Below are 20,132 nucleotides of genomic sequence, written 5' to 3' on the forward strand. Positions count from 1 at the left end.
GACAGACATCTGACTGGGATGATTTAGCGAATCCTGCTTTGAGCAGGGGGTTGGACCAGATGGCCCAGGAGGTCCATTCCAACTCTACGATTCTATGATTCTATGTGTCTCTGTATACAGGGAGCTCCTCCTAGTGGTGACTAGACAGGATCTTATTATGTATCTCTTTATACAGGAAGCTCCCCCTAGTGGTGGCTGCAGACAGGATCTTATCATGTATCTCTGTATACAGGGAGCACCCCCTAGTGGTAGCTGCAGACAGGATCTTATCATGTATCTCTGTATACAGGGAGCTCCCCCTAGTGGTGGCTGCAGACAGGATCTTATCATGTATCTCTGTATTCAAGGAGCCCCCCCCTAGTGGTGACTGCAGACAGGATCTTATCATGTATCTCTGTATACAGGGAGCGCCCCCTAGTGGTAGCTGCAGACAGGATCTTATCATGTATCTCTGTATACAGGGAACTCCCCTAGTGGTAGTTGCAGACAGGATCTTATCATGTATCTCTGTATACAGGGAGCTCCCCCTAGTGGTGGCTGCAGATAGGATCTTATCATGTATCTCTGTATACAGGGAGCTCCCCCTAGTGCTGACTGCAGACAGGATCTCATCATGTATCTCTGTATTCAAGGAGCCCCCCCCCTAGTGGTGACTGCAGACAGGATCTTATCATGTATCTCTGTATACAGGGAGCTCCCCCTAGTGGTGGCTGCAGACAGGATCTTATCATGTATCTCTGTATACAAGGAGCCCCCCCTAGTGGTGACTGCAGACAGAATCTTACATTATAAGATTCTGTCTGCAGTCACCACTAGGGGGGGCTCCTTGTATACAGAGATACATGATAAGATCCTGTCTGCAGCCACCACTAGGGGGAGCTCCCTGTATACAGAGATACATGATAAGATCCTGTCTGCAGTCACCACTAGGGGGGGGGCTCCTTGAATACAGAGATACATGATGAGATCCTGTCTGCAGTCAGCACTAGGGGGAGCTCCCTGTATACAGAGATACATGATAAGATCCTATCTGCAGCCACCACTAGGGGGAGCTCCCTGTATACAGAGATACATGATAAGATCCTGTCTGCAACTACCACTAGGGGAGTTCCCTGTATACAGAGATACATGATAAGATCCTGTCTGCAGCTACCACTAGGGGGCGCTCCCTGTATACAGAGATACATGATAAGATCCTGTCTGCAGTCACCACTAGGGGGGGGCTCCTTGAATACAGAGATACATGATAAGATCCTGTCTGCAGCCACCACTAGGGGGAGCTCCCCGTATACAGAGATACATTATATCTCTGTATACGGGGAGCTCCCCCTAGTGGTGACTGCAGACAGGATCTTATCATGAGTCTCTGTATAAGGTGAGCTCCCCCTAGTGGCGGCTGTAGACCGGATCTTATCATGTATCTCTGTATACAACGGAGCTCCCCCTAGTGGTGACTGCAGACAGGATCTTATCATGTATCTGTTTACAGGGAGCTCCCCCTAGTGGTGGCTGCAGACAGAATCTTATCATGTATCTATGTATACAGGGAGCTCCCCCTAGTGGTGGCTGCAGACAGGATCTTATCATGTATCTGTTTACAGGGAGCTCCCCCTAGTGGTGGCTGCAGACAGAATCTTATCATGTATCTATGTATACAGGGAGCTCCCCCTAGTGGTGGCTGCAGACAGGATCTTATCATGCATTTCTGTATACAGTGAGCTCCCCCTAGTGGTGGCTGCCGGAAGACACATTTTTAAATTTATATTTATGGATGATGGGATTTAGAGTTGAGGGGTGGGAGTAATCAGTAGCGAATTTGTGTCTCTTTTTCTCTCCATTCCTGATCTTTGTCCTCTTTTCTCCCCAGTTTTTCAGATCTGTTTAATCCTGGCTTACTTGGGCGTAGTCATTGCACTGTATCTCGTCCCAATGACCATTTCTTCGCCTTGTATCATGGAGAAGGATTTGCTGGGACCGAAACCTTCAATCATTGGCCATCGAGGCGCGCCGATGGTAAGAGACGCGATATTTGTACTGGCTGTATTTAGTTATACAGGTGATACCGTAGCACTGACTGCTGACTGATTTCCCCTCTGGAGCTGGTGACTGTCCCTATATACTCCTATTATTGGAGCCCCACCTGCTGCTGCTCACACAGCTGTATCTGTAGGTCTGCTGATGTTTAGCTCACAGAGCATTGCTAGACTGGATGCAATTGCAGCAAATCTTCAGCTATGAGAAGTATCGGATCCGTGTCTTCATTTCTTCTTTGACAGCAGGCAGAGGAGTCCCAGCCCCTACATATCCACCAGTGAGTTATGGGATCTGCAGAAGATTATGCCGCCACCTAGTGGTGATGATCAGAACTGCACCCTGATTCCCACCATCAACCTGAGCAGCAGTTGATTATATCCAGACTTAGAATAATTGCATGTAGAGACTCCTGGAAGAGACAGATGTGATGCCCGCCTGTCAGTGCCCATCTGTGATGACTGCGGCCACATTGTCCATCACCTGCATACAGAGACTCCTGGGGTGATTAATCTGAGTATCACATTGCAGGAGAGTAGATTATAATCCTCCTAATACTCTGCTGTGCAAGGACATCCGGCACAGTCACTGTGGGTGAAGCTGGCACAGTGCCGTAATCTGCCGTCTGGTGCAGTGTAGCTGTTATATAAGGCCATCGGTGGTGCAGTAATATGTGCGCGTGACTGGGGGGCATCATGTTTCAGACTGCAGTCTCACAATGGGGATACATCACAGTCTGATATTGTGGGACAGATAGGCCAACAGTAGTGGGTAAAGCAGTCTGATCCCTGCTGATCCGGTTATATTATACATCCTGGTCCCTGGTGGTCTGGTGTTAATATAGATCCTGGTCCCTGGTGGTCTGCTGTTATTATAAATCCTGGTCCCTAGTGGTCTGCTGTTATTATAGATTTTGGTCCCTGGTGGTCTGGTGTTATTATAAATCCTGATCCCTGGTGGTCAGGTGTTAATATAGATCCTGGTCCCTGGTGGTCTGCTGTTATTATAGATCCTGGTCCCTGGTGGTCTGGTGTTATTAAAGATCCTGGTCCATTGTGATCCAGCTGCGTGATTGTCCACCTGTTCCCAAGTGTCAAAATGCTTGATGTATCTTTGACTAACATTGTGACAAGGTGCTGGTGGTCCAGCAGTGTTACATTATCTAATCCCTGGTGGTCCGGTATTATTATTTATTTATATAGCGCCATTAATTCCATATTGCTGTACATGAGAAGGGGGGGTTACATACAAAGTTATAGATATTGTTTACAGTAAACAAATTTACGATGACAGACTGGTACAGACGGGAGAGGACTCTGTCCTTGCGGACTTAGATTCTATGGGATAGTGGGGAAGAGACAGAAGGTCGGGGGTGCAGCAGCTCTGGTGGTGGTGAGGCGGCAGAATGGTCATTGCAGGCTGTAAGCTTTCCTGAAGAGATGGGTTTTCAGGTTCCGTTTGAAGGATCCGAGGGTGGTGGATAATCGGACGTGTTGAGGCATGGAATTCCGGAGGATAGGGGATATTCGGGAGAAATCTTGGAGGCGGTTGTGTGAGGAACGAATAAGTGTGGGGGAGAGTAGGAGGTCTTGGGACGATCGAAGATTACATGAGAGAAGATATTGGGAGATTAGTTCAGAGATATAGGGACGGGAAAGGTTGTGGATGGCTTTGTAGGTCAGTGTTAGTAATTTGAACTGGATTCGTTGGGGAACTGGGAGCCAATGGAGGGATTTGCAGAGGGGAGAAACGGGAGTAGCGAGGAAAGGGGTGGATTAGTCGGGCAGCAGAATTGAGGACAGACTGGAGTGGTGCAAGAGTTAGCAGGGAGGCCACAGAGGAGAGTGTTGCAGTAGTCAAGGCGGGAGATAATGAGGGCATGTGCAAGAGTTTTAGTAGATTGAGGGCTGAGGAAGGGACAGATTTTGGAAATATTTTTGAGTTGGAGGTGACAGGAGGTGGTAAGAGATTGGACGTGTGGTTTGAAGGACAGGGCAGAGTCGAGAGTTACTCCTAGGCAGCGGATTTCAGGTTCGGGAGAGAGCGTGATGCTGTTTACCATAATAGATAGATTGGGTAGGGAAGATACGTGAGATGGAGGAAAGATAATGAGTTCAGTTTTGTCTACATTGAGTTTTAGGAAGCGAGAGGTGAAAAAGGAGGATATGGCTGATGGACACTCCGGGATTCTGGACAGCAGAGAGGTGACATCTGGGCCAGAGAGGTAGATCTGAGTGTCATCTGCATACAGGTGGTGGTACTGGAAGCCATGGGACTTTGAGTTGTCCTAGGCCAAGAGTATAGATGGAAAAAAGTAGGGGCCTCAGGACAGAGCCTTGGGGGACTCCAACAGAGAGAGGGCGGGATGAGGAGGTAGTGTGGGAGAGGGAAACACTGAATGTGCGGTCAGAAAGGTATGAGGGAATCCAGGACAGGGTGAGGTCTTTGATGCCAAGGGAAGAAAGAATCTGTAGCAGTAGGCAGTGGTCAACTGTGTCAAAGGCCGAGGACAGGTCAAGAAGGAGGAGGATGGAGAACTGTCTGTTAGCTTTGGCTAAGTCATTAGTAATTTTGGTCAGGGCAGTTTCAGTGGAGTGGTGGGGCGGAAGCCAGATTGGAGGATGTCAAGGAGGGACTTAGATGAGAGGTGGGAGGAAAGTTGAGCATGGACATGCTGTTCAAGGAGTTTGGAAGCAAACGGGAGCAGTGATATGGGGCGATAGCTGGGCAGAGCAGTTGGGTCAAGGTTTGATTTTTTGAGGATGGGTGTTATGGTGGCATGTTTGAAGGCAGAGGGGAAGGTACCAGAAGTTAGGGATAGGTTGAAGAGATGGGTTAGGGCTGGAATGAGCGTGTTAATGAGGTTGGGGAGCAGGTGGGAAGGGATGGGGTCAAGTGCACAGGTGGTGAGGCGTGATTTGGAAAGGAGATGAGTAAGCTCTCCTTCAGTGATGTTGGAGAGGGAGGTTATTAGGGAAGGGTAGAGGTCTGGTATGTGGAGTGGTTGGGGTGGTGGAACTGTAAAGTTTTGTTTGCCTTGTTTGGTCGATCTTGTTTTTGAAGTAGGTGGCAAAGTCCTCGGCAGAGATGAGGGGAGTTGGAGGTGGCAGTGGTGGGCGGAGGAGAGAGTTAAATGTGCTGAACAGTTGCTCTGGGTTGTGGGATAATGAAGATGCAATGTTTGTGAAATAGGTCTGTTTAGCAGAGGTGAGGGCTGATTTCAAGGCAGGTGTAGCTTGTTTAAAAGCAGTGAAGTCGTCTGGCAGGCGTGTTTTCTTCCAACGCCGCTCCGCGACCCTGGTTGCTTGTCGAAGTTTTTTGGTGAGGGTGTTGTGCCAGGGTTTGCTTATTAGTTTGTCGCACTTTGCCATGCATGAGAGGGGCGACTGAGTCTATGGCTGATGTGAGGGTGATGTTGTAGAAAGTGGTGGCACTGTCCATGTTGTGGAGTGAAGATATGGAGGACAGAGGTAGAAGAGAGTCTGAGAGTCTGCGTGTCTTGATGTGTGATGTTTCTGCGAGGATGTGCTAGTGGCTGGACATGGGGGGCAGGTGAGGAGGACAGGAATGAGAAGGTGAGTAAGTGGTGGTCAGACAGGGGGAAGGGAGAGGTTGTGAGATTGGGTAGGGTACAGAGGCAGGTGAAGATTAGGTCTAATTTATGTCCATCTGTGTGGGTTGACTGAGGAGGACCACTGAGTAAGTCCAAAGGATGAGGTAAGTGACAGGAGTTTGGATGCTGCTGGCTGGTGGGTGTCAGTAGGGATGTTGAAGTCCCCCATGATGGTGGGGATGTCAGCAGAGAGAAAGTGAAGGAGCCAGGTGAAGAATTGGTCGATGAAGGCAGTGGCTGAGCCCGGTGGTTGGTATATGACAGCCAATTGGAGATTAGAGGGAGAGTAAATACGGACACAGTGAATCTCGGAAGAAGGGAGGATAAGTGAGGGTGGGGGTTGGATAGGGTTGAAGGGGTGGTTTTTAGAAAGAAGGAAACCCTCTCCTCCGCCATGTCTGTTGCCAGAGCAAGGAGTGTGGGTAAAGTGGAGGCCACTGTAACTCAGTGCAGCAGGGGAGGCCGTGTCAGGGGGCGTCAGCCAGGTCTCAGTGAGGGCCAGGAAGGAAAGGTTGCGGGAAGTAAAGAGATTGTGGATCACGTGGAGCTTGTTGCAGACGGAGCGGGCATTCCAAAGTTCTCCAGAGAGGAAGCAGGGGGGGTGAGGGTCAGTGGCACAGATATTAAGTGTGAGGGATTGCGGTAGTTTCTCTTAGTGTGAGAAGTATAGGGGTGAGGATTAGTGGGGAGTATGAGGCGGGGGGGGGGGGGGCAGGATTGGGGGATATGTCACCAGCAGTGAGAAGAAGCAGAGAAAGGGAAAGCAGGTGGGTGAAGGAAAGTGACCGGCTTATGTTCTATTTTAGTAGGAGAGGTCTGAGGTTAAGGAGCAGGTCTGCAGATAAAGTGAGGTAGGGGGTAAGAGAGAGGGGAAGATAGTTATTTGGTTTTAGGGTGCTGGGGTTTGGGATCGCGAAGAAGAGTGAGGATTTGTGGAGCAAAAACGGCGAGGGCAAATGTGAGCATGGTTAAAGAGCAGGGTAAAAAGAAAGGCAAGTAAAATTAGAAAGCAGTGGTTATTCTTACCTTCTGACCGATTTCTGGACTATTTCTGGACTATTTCTGGTATATTTCTGATGTTACACTTTAAATGATGTCACATGTGACCAAGGTCAGATCTGACCTGCTCTATTCAACTTATACCATTCAGTAGTGTTACATTATCTAATCCCTGGTGGTCCAGTAGTGTTACATTATCTAATCCCTGGTGGTCCAGTAGTGTTACATTATCTAATCCCTGGTGGTCCAGTAGTGTTACATTATCTAATCCCTGGTGGTCCAGTAGTGTTACATTATCTAATTCCTGGTGGTCCAGTAGTGTTACATTATCTAATCCCTGGTGGTCCAGTAGTGTTACATTATCTAATCCCTGGTGGTCCAGTAGTGTTACATTATCTAATCCCTGGTGGTCCAGTAGTGTTACATTATCTAATCCCTGGTGGTCCAGTAGTGTTACATTATCTAATCCCTGGTGGTCCAGTAGTGTTACATTATCTAATTCCTGGTGGTCCAGTAGTGTTACATTATCTAATCCCTGGTGGTCCAGTAGTGTTACATTATATAATCCCTGGTGGTCCAGTAGTGGTACATTATATAATCCCTGGTGGTCCGGCAGTGGCACAGGCTGCCCAGCAGTTGTGCACACTAGTCATTTTTCAGCAGTAGAGCTTTGTATCTCGGCGCCCCCTGCTGGTGAGTTGGCCCTGAGCTGCTGTCACCGCTTGGCCTCATTTTGTCACTCCGGTTTTGACATGTTATTTCAGATTCTCAGTCTCGCTCCTCCGATGGCTGACAGCGCACTGATCCGTGCAGGTAGCCGCCATTTCTGTGCCCCCCTGAATTTAACCCCTCGCGCAGCGATGTCAGGATTTTATGTAGCCCAGGATTGATGAGCTGAGTGGTGCACAGGAGGCATCAGGCTCAGTGTGCCCCGCACCCCTGCGTGCTGCTGGGTACGGCCCCAATCCCGTCAGTATGCACAGCGCCCCCCCGGTGGATTCACATTAGCAGCTCATCCCATGGGTTATCGCCTGTATCCGCTGTATCTGTGCTGCGGGCCGCAGTGAATATGGAATCATGTAACCAATTAGCAGCGCTCGATATTACTGTGGCGCACTGGTGGGAGCCCCCGGGGGACCCCCACAGTGTCTGGGTAGGAAGCTGAACATGGTGGAACACAAGATTATTAGGGGAGAAGCGCATAATTGGGGATGGAACCGCTCTCCTATATAAACAATCCAATAATCTGGCACCCGCCAGTAAAGAGCATTCCAATAATCCCGCACCCGCCAGTAAAGAGCATTCCAATAATCCCGCACCCGCCAGTAAAGAGCATTCCAATAATCCCGCACCCGCCAGTAAAGAGCATTCCAATAATCAGGCACCCGCCAGTAAAGAGCATTCCAATAATCAGGCACCCGCCAGTAAAGAGCATTCCAATAATCAGGCACCCGCCAGTAAAGAGCATTCCAATAATCAGGCACCCGCCAGTAAAGAGCATTCCAATAATCAGGCACCCGCCAGTAAAGAGCATTCCAATAATCAGGCACCCGCCAGTAAAGAGCATTCCAATAATCAGGCACCCGCCAGTAAAGAGCATTCCAATAATCAGGCACCCGCCAGTAAAGAGCATTCCAATAATCAGGCACCCGCCAGTAAAGAGCATTCCAATAATCAGGCACCCGCCAGTAAAGAGCATTCCAATAATCAGGCACCCGCCAGTAAAGAGCATTCCAATAATCAGGCACCCGCCAGTAAAGAGCATTCCAATAATCAGGCACCCGCCAGTAAAGAGCATTCCAATAATCAGGCACCCGCCAGTAAAGAGCATTCCAATAATCAGGCACCCGCCAGTAAAGAGCATTCCAATAATCAGGCACCCGCCAGTAAAGAGCATTCCAATAATCAGGCACCCGCCAGTAAAGAGCATTCCAATAATCCGGTATTCCATAATGAGAATTTGCAATAAGCCGGCATTTGCCCATATAAAGCTTTCCGATAATCCAGCGCTCGCCAACCAGCATAAGTGTCCGGATGAATCTCTCGGATTTCGCTTCCTTCATTCTTCACAACACAATACAGAAACATTTGTTTGGTCCTGATAGTCTGGAGGGAGCAGAAATCGAGCCCTTCTAGATAACACGAATGGCGCTCCAGAGCTGGTCCATGGTGATTCCCCGCTACTATTTGCCGGACTAAAGGAATTGTTTTACTTAATAGTCTTCAGGTTTTTTTTTTTTCTTTTTGGTTTTTTTTTAATGGAGCTACAGCCAAATATTACAGATGGGGGTCACCACTGGGCCACCAGGGACTGAGATCTGTACCAAAAGTAATTGGCTATTGCTTTCTGCATGTCTGTTCAGTCTTGTGGTACAAGGTTCAATCACTTATGTACTGGTGATTCAGCAGCTTACATAGTCTGACCCCTGGTGGTCTGGTGGTGATCTAAAGTGTCATAATATTTGATGATGCAACTTTGTGTAGCCGTGTAGTCCTGCAGTAGTATATGTTCTAATCCCTGGTGGTTCAGAGTTATTGTAGACCCCGAATCTTTGGTGATCCTGCGGTGGTAAATTGTCCAGTCCCTGGACTGATCTCTGGTGGTCGAGTGGTGAATGCAAATCAGTTGTTGTCCACCTGATTACCAGGGTCACAATGCTTGATATGATGGTGTAGTAATGTCCTACAGGCAATCCATCAGTGGTGCATAAAGCTGTTTAATGCCTGGTGGTCCAGTGTTGTTAAAGGTTTTTTTTTTTTTCTGGTGGTCCGTGGCCTATTTCCTGGTGCTAAGGAGAAGAGTTTTGGTTTATCTGGGGCTTTGATCCCTAAGGTTACAGTATTACTGTATGACCAGATCCCTGGTGGGCCAGTGATGGTACATTTATTAAGGACGTGGTCCCTGTTGGTTCAATGCTCCACCCATGGTTGTCCTGTGATGTGGTATGGAGTCTTATTCATGAGTTTACAGCTATGGTCCTATCCCTGGTGGTCCCGTGGCATGTAACTCCCCCCTGTCACCATCATTACCCACCTGACAGTGACGAGTGGTCCGCACGGCATCATGTACTAACCTGACTAATGGTGTAATCGGCTCCTGTTGCATGTGGGGCATTAGGGCATGATGTTTGCCCTTGACACCAGGCTCGCCGCCCCTTTAATGCCACTGCCTCTCTTGTTTTTCAGCTTGCTCCAGAAAACACTTTAATGTCTTTTAAAAAGGCGCTGGAGCACGGGACGCGCGGCCTGCAGGCGGATGTCACGGTAAGGTAAGGACGGACATTCACGGCGTGCTATCTGCTGCAGCCATAGAATGTCGAGACGTTGTCACACCCTCGATGGGTTGTGCTCTAGTCACCTCCAGAGCTGCATGCGAAGACTCTGACCTCTCTCATCACTGGGCCAATAGGCGCTCTTGCTCAATCCGCTAACTCCACAATTGCCTGCGTAAAAATCGGAGAATGTCGGATGCAGCTTTGGTGGAAACTGGAGTACAAGACGTTATACGAGTAAAGCAAAGTTTTCCCAAAGTTAGTTGGCTGTTCTGGGGGAAAAGTATGCGCTCTGGTCACCGCAGCGGTAGAGGAGAGGGGCGCTATGCGGGGGGGCATCCGCTCTTGGGGGGCGCTATGCGGGGGGGCATCCGCTCTTGGGGGGCGCTATGCGGGGGGGCATCCGCTCTTGGGGGGCGCTATGCGGGGGGGCATCCGCTCTTGGGGGGCGCTATGCGGGGGGGCATCCGCTCTTGGGGGGCGCTATGCGGGGGGGCATCCGCTCTTGGGGGGCGCTATGCGGGGGGGCATCCGCTCTTGGGGGGCGCTATGCGGGGGGGGCATCCGCTCTTGGGGGGCGCTATGCGGGGGGGGCATCCGCTCTTGGGGGGCGCTATGCGGGGGGGGCATCCGCTCTTGGGGGGCGCTATGCGGGGGGGGCATCCGCTCTTGGGGGGCGCTATGCGGGGGGGGCATCCGCTCTTGGGGGGCGCTATGCGGGGGGGCATCCGCTCTTGGGGGGCGCTATGCGGGGGGGCATCCGCTCTTGGGGGGCGCTATGCGGGGGGGCATCCGCTCTTGGGGGGCGCTATGCGGGGGGGCATCCGCTCTTGGGGGGCGCTATGCGGGGGGGCATCCGCTCTTGGGGGGCGCTATGCGGGGGGGCATCCGCTCTTGGGGGGCGCTATGCGGGGGGGCATCCGCTCTTGGGGGGCGCTATGCGGGGGGGCATCCGCTCTTGGGGGGCGCTATGCGGGGGGGCATCCGCTCTTGGGGGGCGCTATGCGGGGGGGCATCCGCTCTTGGGGGGCGCTATGCGGGGGGGCATCCGCTCTTGGGGGGCGCTATGCGGGGGGGCATCCGCTCTTGGGGGGCGCTATGCGGGGGGGCATCCGCTCTTGGGGGGCGCTATGCGGGGGGGCATCCGCTCTTGGGGGGCGCTATGCGGGGGGGCATCCGCTCTTGGGGGGCGCTATGCGGGGGGGCATCCGCTCTTGGGGGGCGCTATGCGGGGGGGCATCCGCTCTTGGGGGGCGCTATGCGGGGGGGCATCCGCTCTTGGGGGGCGCTATGCGGGGGGGCATCCGCTCTTGGGGGGCGCTATGCGGGGGGGCATCCGCTCTTGGGGGGCGCTGTGCGGGGGGGCATCCGCTCTTGGGGGGCGCTGTGGGTGTAGGGGGCACCTGCTCCTGGGGGGGCACCCGCTCCTGGGGGGAGCTGTGGGTGTGGGGGGGCACCCGCTCCTGGGGGGGCTATGGTGCCCTCAGGTGACACATGCTCATCGCTGAGATATGGGGGCCATCCATGCACCCTGCAAACAGCATATGCTTCTAGAGAATGGCGACCAGGAGCCTGAGCAGCGTGGGCCGTGTGGGCGTCCGGCCCACGCTCAGCCTGTTCTGCAGTCATTACTGAGTGTGCGGCAACAGCGGCCGTTCTGTGAGACAGATTGTGAGACATGAGCTGGGAGAAGCCTCCATACATGCAGCCTCTCCGCTCGCTGCCAATGGAAGGAAACGTCCTTGTTCCAGACTCCAAAAAAAAAAAAGACCAGTTTCCTTTTTTTGCCTTCCAGTATCGGCCTCTGCCCAAATAATGGAGCACAATGTTCTACAAGAGGGTGGTGCTGCCCCCTGCTGGTAAAGCCTGAGATCACTGATCGCCCTCTGGGCTGCTATCCGCGTAGAGGAAGGTGCAGCTCGCTGTCCGGCCCGATTTCACAGCGTTTTATTAATCCATTCCTTTGGTCTCTGCAGTTCTGATGGGATTCCCTTCATAATGCACGACGACACCCTGAGACGGACCACGAACGTCAACCAGGTCTTCCCCGAGCTCTCGGCCCACCTGTCCGCCATGTTTAACTGGACCGACCTCGAGAGGCTGAATGCTGGAGACTGGTTCATTAAGGTAAATGGCAGTCTATCGAAAAAAAAGGTCTAAAAATGGAAGAAAAAGTTACAGGTGTCAAAAATTAGGAATAACAATGAAGTTTTGTTTTGTTTGATGCAAAGTTAAGAATTTATTTAAGAACAACAACAATAATAATAAAACTATACACAGGTAGTATCGCCACAGACGTCGGACTGATTTGGAGATTTGCACTGAGATGTCATTTTTATCGCCTAAAGATAAAACGCAAAAATAAAATACCGCATAAACTCGCGTATAAGTCGAGATTTTCAGCCCATTTTTGGGGGGCTGAAAGTTCCCCTCTCGGCTTATACGCGAGTCATGTACGCCAGGGGGTCGGCAGGGGTGTCGGCAGGGGTGTCAGATCATACTTTCCCCCCCTGGCGCGTCTCTGCTGCCCCCCCCCCGCTCTCCTTCCTTCAACGGTCACGTGGTACTGCTCATTAAAGTCATGAATATGCGCATATACATGACTTTAATGAGCAGTACCACTTGACCGCTGAAGGAAGGAAGAGCTGCCGGACGGAGACCGTGCCAGGAGGGGGTGAGTATATGCGATATTCACCTGTCCCAGGTCCACCACTGCGCGCCACTCTGTCCTCCGCGTCCTCTGTCAGTGACGTTCAGGTCAGAGGGTGCAATGACGTAGTTAGCGCATGCCGCGCCCTCTTCCTGAACGTCACTGACAGAGGACGCGGAGGACAGAGCGGTGCACAGCAGTGGACCGGGGACAGGTGAATATTGCAGGTGCTGGGGCTCTGAGCCAGCGGTGATACCAGCACCTGTCCCCCATAGCGCGCCGGTGTCCCCACCAGCACAGGACACCGGCATCTGGCCCCCAGCGATGACAGGTGGGGGGGGGGGGGGGGGTCGGCTTATACACAAGTATATACGATAACCACATTTGCATTTTTTTCAGCATTTTAGATTTTTTTTTCCCCCCATTTTTCAGTACATTATATGGTGAAATGAATGCTGTCGTTTCAAACTACAACTCGTGCAAAAAAAAAAAAAAAAAAGAATAAAACCTTGTATGGTGAAGTAAGTTGTTGGAAAATGAGCTTGTGTTCTTAGGGGGAAAAAAAGGAAAAGGAACTAAACTTGTGTTAAAATGAATGAGTAGTACTTGACCTGCCACCTTGTGGCCAGTGGCGGTACGGCATTTCTTTCATTTCATCTGATAATTTACATTTTCTAAGCTAAAGTGACTTTCTGCCTCTTCCCTTGATATGTTTTCTCCTCCTGAACCACCAAATAACTTATCTGGCTTCTACCAGAAACATCCCTGCACTTGTTCTCAGTTTCTTTCTTCATTAATTTGAGTAGAACTGAGCTGCAATACCAGACACAACCAGTGAACAGATGTGGCGCTGTTTCTGCAACATTTTTGCAATTCTACACAAGCAATTTAATGTGGACTTTTCTTTATATCTAGACCGATCCTTTCTGGACCGTCAGCTCACTTTCCCTGGTGGAAGCAACTGAGGCTGCAAACCAGTCCGTATGTAAGCTGACCGACCTGCTGGACACGGTGAAAGAAAACAACGCGTCCGTCCTTCTGAGAATCCGTCAGCTTCCGACCAATCATCCGCACTACGATAACTACATCAACATCACGGTGCACAGCATCCTACAGTCAGGATTACCCCAGGAGCGGGTGAGAGACATCCCCCGAAAACCACAAACATCATAGAGGACACATTCACTAACACACAGCATAACCTATCACCTACACACCAAGAGACAGAATATACCGCCCTGTACTGCCCCCTACAGGATGATTATCTACACACACACCTGTTTATATTATCACCAGCAACAGAACCCAACTGTGGACAGATCTACAGGGGAAGTATTATAGTAGTTATATTCTTGTACATAGGGGGCAGTATTATAGTAGTTATATTCTTGTACATAGGGGGCAGTATTATAGTAGTTATATTCTTGTACATAGGGGGCAGTATTATAGTAGTTATATTCTTGTACATAGGGGGCAGTATTATAGTAGTTATATTCTTGTATATAGGGAGCAGTATTATAGTAGTTATATTCTTGTACATAGGAGCAGTATTATAGTAGTTATATTCTTGTACATAGGGGGCAGTATTATAGTAGTTATATTCTTGTACATAGGGGGCAGTATTATAGTAGTTATATTCTTGTATATAGGGAGCAGTATTATAGTAGTTATATTCTTGTACATAGGAGCAGTATTATAGTAGTTATATTCTTGTACATAGGAGCAGTATTATAGTAGTTATATTCTTGTACATAGGAGCAGTATTATAGTAGTTATATTCTTGTACATAGGGGGCAGTATTATAGTAGTTATATTCTTGTACATAGGGGGCAGTATATTAGTAGTTATATTCTTGTACATAGGGGGCAGTATATTAGTAGTTATATTCTTGTACATAGGGGGCAGTATATTAGTAGTTATATTCTTGTACATAGGAGCAGTATTATAGTAGTTATATTCTTGTACATAGGGGCAGTATTATAGTAGTTATATTCTTGTACATAGGAGCAGTATTATAGTAGTTATATTCTTGTACATAGGAGCAGTATTATAGTAGTTATATTCTTGTACATAGGAGCAGTATTATAGTAGTTATATTCTTGTACATAGGAGCAGTATTATAGTAGTTATATTCTTGTACATAGGAGCAGTATTATAGTAGTTATATTCTTGTACATAGGGGCAGTATTATAGTAGTTATATTCTTGTACATAGGGGCAGTATTATAGCAGTTATAATATTGTACATAGGGGCAGTATTATAGTAGTTATATTCTTGTACATAGGAGCAGTATTATAGTAGTTATATTCTTGTACATAGGGGCAGTATTATAGTAGTTATATCCCTGTACATAGGAGCAGTATTATAGCAGTTATATTCTTGTACATAGGAGCAGTATTATAGTAGTTATATTCTTGTACATAGGGGCAGTATTATAGCAGTTATAATATTGTACATAGGGGCAGTATTATAGTAGTTATATTCTTGTACATAGGGGCAGTATTATAGTAGTTATATTCTTGTACATAGGGGGCAGTATTATAGTAGTTATATTCTTGTACATAGGGGGCAGTATTATAGTAGTTATATTCTTGTACATAGGGGCAGTATTATAGTAGTTATATTCTTGTACATAGGGGGCAGTATTATAGTAGTTATATTCTTGTACATAGGGGGGGTAGTATTATAGTAGTTATATTCTTGTACATAGGGGGTAGTATTATAGTAGTTATATTCTTGTACATAGGGGGCAGTATTATAGTAGTTATATTCTTGTACATAGGGGGCAGTATTATAGTAATATTATTGTACATAGGGGCAGTATTATAGTAATATTCTTGTACATAGGGGCAGTATTATATTTATAGATGCAGTTTCCTGTCTGTAGGTTATTTGGCTCTCGGATGATGAAAGATCTTTCGTACGACATTTGGCTCCTAATTTTAAACAAGCTTCAAACGTCAAAAGAGATCCTAAATTCTTGAAGGATCGGGATATCACATTCGCCACCCTGAGGTACACGGAGGTGAACCAGGAGGACATCAGGTATGTTATATTGTGGGACTCATTATGTATATTTTATACTTTTCGGGCCGGTGACCCAGTAATATCAGTAGATTTTATTAGCACGTTTCTCCATATATCCACGCGCTGATGTAACTATCTGTCTGTTCGTTCTGGATATTTGTGGCTTGTACAGTATCAGCCCTTTCCTGCCATGTGGCTGATAACAGGGAGCAATGGCGAGATCTAGTCTGGGGTCCATCTTACGTCCTGTGTTCTCTGCAGGGAGTACAGCGCACAGAACCTGACCCTCAACACATACACTGTCAACGAGCCGTGGTTGTTCTCGGTGCTGTGGTGCGCCGGCGTCGAGTCCGTCACATCCGACTCCTCTCACATCCTCAGTAAGGTGCCTTTCCCCATCTGGTTACTGGTAAGTAATGGACCTGAGACACTCGCTGGTCAGAACTCTAGAGCCAACAAATTGGCTACTTGTATTTTTGCTGTTTTTTCCCTTTACTGCAATCAGTGCTGCAGTGTAAAGCATGGTAAAGAAGACGACAGCCTCCTTAGCCCCCTGATAAGACATGATTTGGCTTTCTGACTACAATAGACAGTGCTTTTAAGATAGTTGCTGATCATTGCTGTGTGCTAATGAAACAGAGCTGCAGTGTAAAGCATCGTGCATCCTCTAAGGAGACAGGGGTTGGATTTTAGAGTGTAACAGACAAGGTTTAATACAGCAGAGAGGAGTGGAAGGGGGTCACAAATCCTCCTGTGACCCCCGCACACGGCTAAACCCTCTACTTCTGAATTTTTCAGACTCCAGATGAATACTCGCTCATATGGATCACGTCGGACATCATCTCATTCACTGTAATCATAGGAGTGTTTGTCCTGCAGAAGTAAGTGAACCCCAGCTATTCCCTTGTTGATCTGTACATCCTGTAGATGCAACTTAAAGGAGAAGCAAAAGTGACCCGATACAGTGCGTTCTGGCCGGCGCGGGACACGGCGTGCTCTAGCTGATGCACTGGACATTATAATGTATCTGTTCTTCTTAATGTTCCTGTAAGTCTTCGCCGCCATGTCACGAGTATCTGTACGCAGTGGTTGATGTGATCTGCCCTGATCACTAGGACAAATTACCAGCAGGGTCAGTAAAGTGTCCTATCGTCCTGCTTCTCTCCAAGGCTGTCTCGTTATAGTTACTAATCGCCAATGTAATCGCCAAAATAAAAAGGAGACGCAGCAGGAGACTTGGAGGTTCCAGTGGTCGGACCCTCACGGATTGGTTATGTTTTGGCGTGAGTAAACCCTTAAGTAAAGAATAATAATCTTTATATAGCGTCAACATATTCCGCAGCGCTTTACAGATTAACAGTTCATACACAAGTCATAAGTAACAACGTTAACAATACATTAAAGCAAAATAAGCCGCCCCTGCTGGTGAGAGCTTACAATCTACAATGAGGTGGGGGAGATACAGAGGACAGGGGTGTATTTACAATGGTGTATCCCATCTTGAGGGAGTGAGGGATGGATGGAGATAGTGAACAGGCTACACACGCACACTTAAAATGACTGTGATTAGGGATCGTGATAGGCTGCTCTGAACAGATGTGTTTTGAGGGAGCGCCTAAAACTATGCAAATTGTGGATAGTCCTGATTTCTTGGGGTAGAGCATTCCAGAGGATAGGCGCAGCGCGGGAGAAGTCTTGGAGTCGGGAGTGGGAGGTGCGGGTTAGTGCGGAGGTGAGGCCGATAGACAGAAATGAGGGAGGAGATGTAGGGGGGTGCTGCACTGTGGAGAGCTTTGTGGGTGAGAACAAGTACTTTGAATTGGATCCTATAATGAATGGGAAGCCAGTGTAACAATTGGCGAAGAGCGGACACGTCCGAGTACTGATTACCCAGATGGACGATCCTGGCTGCTGCATTAAGTATGGACTGGAGAGGGGAAAGTCGAGTGACGGGGAGGCCAATTAATAGAGCGTTGCAGTAGTCCAGGCGGGAGTGGATCATGGCGACAGTGAGGGTTTTTGTTGTTTCCATGGTGAGAAATGTTCTTTAGGTGTAAGCAGCAAGAGCGGGCAAGAGATTGTATATGGGAGGTGAAGGAGAGATTAGTGTCAAACATAACCCCAGACAGCGCGCCTGCTGCCGGGGTGTTATTATGGTGTCACCCATGGATAGGCAAATGTCAGATTTAGGGAGGTTAGTAGATGGCGGGAGCAGAAGAAGTTCAGTTTTGGAGAGGTTGAGTTTCAGATAGAGAGTGGACATGATATTGGAGACTGCGGACAGACAGTCACTGGCATTCTGTAGTACAGCGGGGGTAAGGTCGGGGGATGACGTATATAGTTGTGTGTCATCATCATAAAGATGGTACTGACAGCCAAATCTGCTGATGGTTTGTCCAATTGTGGCCATGTAGAGAGAGAAGAGAAGGAGGCCAAGGACTGAACCCTGAGGGACCCCGACAGCGAGAGGAAGAGGAGATGACGTGGAGCCAGAGAACAAAACACTGAAGGAGCGGTCAGAAAGATAGGAAGAGAACCAGGAGAGAGCAGTGTCCTTAATGCCTAGTGACTGGAGCCTAGAGAGTAGGAGATGGTGGTCAACAGTGTCGAAAGCAGCAGAAAGGTCGAGAAGAATGAACAGAGTGTGGTCACCGTTACATTTTGCTGTCAGAAGGTCATTGGTCACTTTGAGTGCAGTTTCAGTCGAATGTAGGGGGCGGAAGCCGGACTGTGAAGGGTCTAGAAGGAAGTGAGTGGAGAGGTAAGGCCTGTTTCACACATCCGTTTTTTGGCATCCGCCAAAGTGTGGAAAACTGATCTGTTTCCGTTTTGCCACAAACGGATGCTACCGGATCCGTTTTTTGGACGGATCTGCTTTAGCCACTAATGCAAGTCTCTGGTTAAAAAAACGGATCCACCAAAAAAATGGCGTATCCGTTTTTTTTGCTAAACGGCGGATTTTGACGGACTTCTAAAAACGGATGTGTGATCCACCTCTAACGGGTAAGGCCGGAGGTGACTAGGCGCTTCAAGAGTTTAGAGATGAAGGGGCGATTGGAGACTGGTCTGTAGTTGCTTGTGCAGGATGGGTCAAGAGCGGGTTTCTTTAGAAATTGAGTAACGATAGTGTTTGAAGGAGGATGGGAAAATGTCCGAGGAGAGGGAGAGATTAAAGATTGTAGTTAGGTGAGTTGTGACGACTGGAGGAGATGTGAGGGAATGGGGTCAGTAGTGCATGTAATCGGACGTGAAGAAGAGAGGAGCCTGGAGACTTCTGTGATGGGATCAAATGTGGAAAGTGAGCCAGGGGAAATGCAGGGAGGAATGGGTGTCACAGCACTTAGTGGTTGGGAGCGGATTTCCTGACGGATGTTATCTATTTTCTCTATAAAGTGGGAGGCCAGGTCATTTGCACAAATGTCTGTGATAGGGGCTTGTGCTTTCGGGCTGAGGAGGGAGTGAAAGGTATCAAAAATTTCTTGGGGTTGTTGGCTAGTGAGGAGATCAGGGTGGTGAAGTAGGTCTGTTTGGTGAGGTGAAGGGCAGCGTTATAGGTTCTTAACATAAATTTGAAGTGGATGAAGTCTTCTGGTGTGCGGGTTTTTCTCCATAGGCGTTCAGCACTCCTAGAGCATCGCTGGAGTAGTCGAGTTTGCGATGTGAGCCAGGTCTGTTTTACTCTGTGCTTGGAGGTTCTGAGGGTGAGGGGAGCTACTTGGTCAAGGGTGCTTCTAAGAGTGTCATTGTAGTGATGAACAGCCAGATCAGGACAGGAAAAAGAGGAGATTGGGGACAGTGATGAGTGTAGGGAGTCTGCAAGCGTCTGAGGGTTAATGGCTTGTAGATTTCTGACTGTGTGGTAGGTACGAGTGAGCTGGGGTGGGCGAGGATTTGTGAGCGTGAAGGAGTGTGGGCAGAGAGGGAAAGCGGTGAGTTATTTAGGTAGGAGATTGAACAGAGACGGGCAAAGACCAAATCAAGGGTGTTACCGTCCTTGTATGTCTCAGAGGTTGAGAGCTGTGAGAGGCCGAGAGAAGTGGTTAGTGATAGAAGCTGGGATGCAGATGTGGAAGTAGGGCTGTTAATGGGGATGTTGAAGTCTCCCAGGATAAGGGTTGGGAGCTCTGAGGACATGAAGTGCGGCAGCCAGGCTGAGAAGTGGTCAAGGAAGTGGATGGGTGAGCCTGGGGGCCGGTATATGACTGCTACTCTGAGGGAGAGGGGACGGAAGAGCCTGATGGTATGGACCTCAAAAGAAGGGTATGAGAGTGATGGAACTGGGGGGGTGACCTGTAAAGTGCATTGTGGGGGCAGGAGTATGCCAACTCCACCACCAGGTCTGTTTGTGGGTCTCGGGGGAATGGGTGAATTGTAAGCCACCATGGGAGATGCAGCAGGAGAAACGGTGTCAGAGTCCTGGATCCAGGTTTCAGTGAGGGCCAACAGATTAAGAGAGTTGTTCAGAAAATAGTTGTGCTGGAAAGGAAGCTTGTTACAAGCAGACCGTGGATTCCAGAGGGCACAATTGAAAGAAGGAGAT

The 20,132-nt window shown here is 48.9% G+C and overlaps 1 protein-coding gene across 2 annotated transcripts in view; it reads left to right on the forward strand.

Moving 5' to 3' along the window:
* GDPD5 (glycerophosphodiester phosphodiesterase domain containing 5) overlaps positions 1–20,132 on the forward strand; it is a 172,676-nt gene that overhangs the window by 132,991 nt on the left and 19,553 nt on the right. For both annotated transcript variants that reach the window (XM_073548592.1, XM_073548593.1), the window contains exons 8-14: positions 1,868–2,013; positions 9,830–9,912; positions 11,892–12,042; positions 13,481–13,702; positions 15,453–15,610; positions 15,854–16,001; positions 16,391–16,473. In XM_073548592.1, the coding sequence (XP_073404693.1) occupies positions 1,868–2,013; positions 9,830–9,912; positions 11,892–12,042; positions 13,481–13,702; positions 15,453–15,610; positions 15,854–16,001; positions 16,391–16,473 (991 nt within the window). The remainder of the gene's footprint in view (positions 1–1,867; positions 2,014–9,829; positions 9,913–11,891; positions 12,043–13,480; positions 13,703–15,452; positions 15,611–15,853; positions 16,002–16,390; positions 16,474–20,132) is intronic.

This window comes from Dendrobates tinctorius, unplaced genomic scaffold (genome assembly GCF_039654945.1).
Source record: "Dendrobates tinctorius isolate UK_male_01 unplaced genomic scaffold, ASM3965494v1 ptg000157l, whole genome shotgun sequence".
Classification (NCBI taxonomy): Eukaryota; Metazoa; Chordata; class Amphibia; order Anura; family Dendrobatidae; genus Dendrobates; species Dendrobates tinctorius.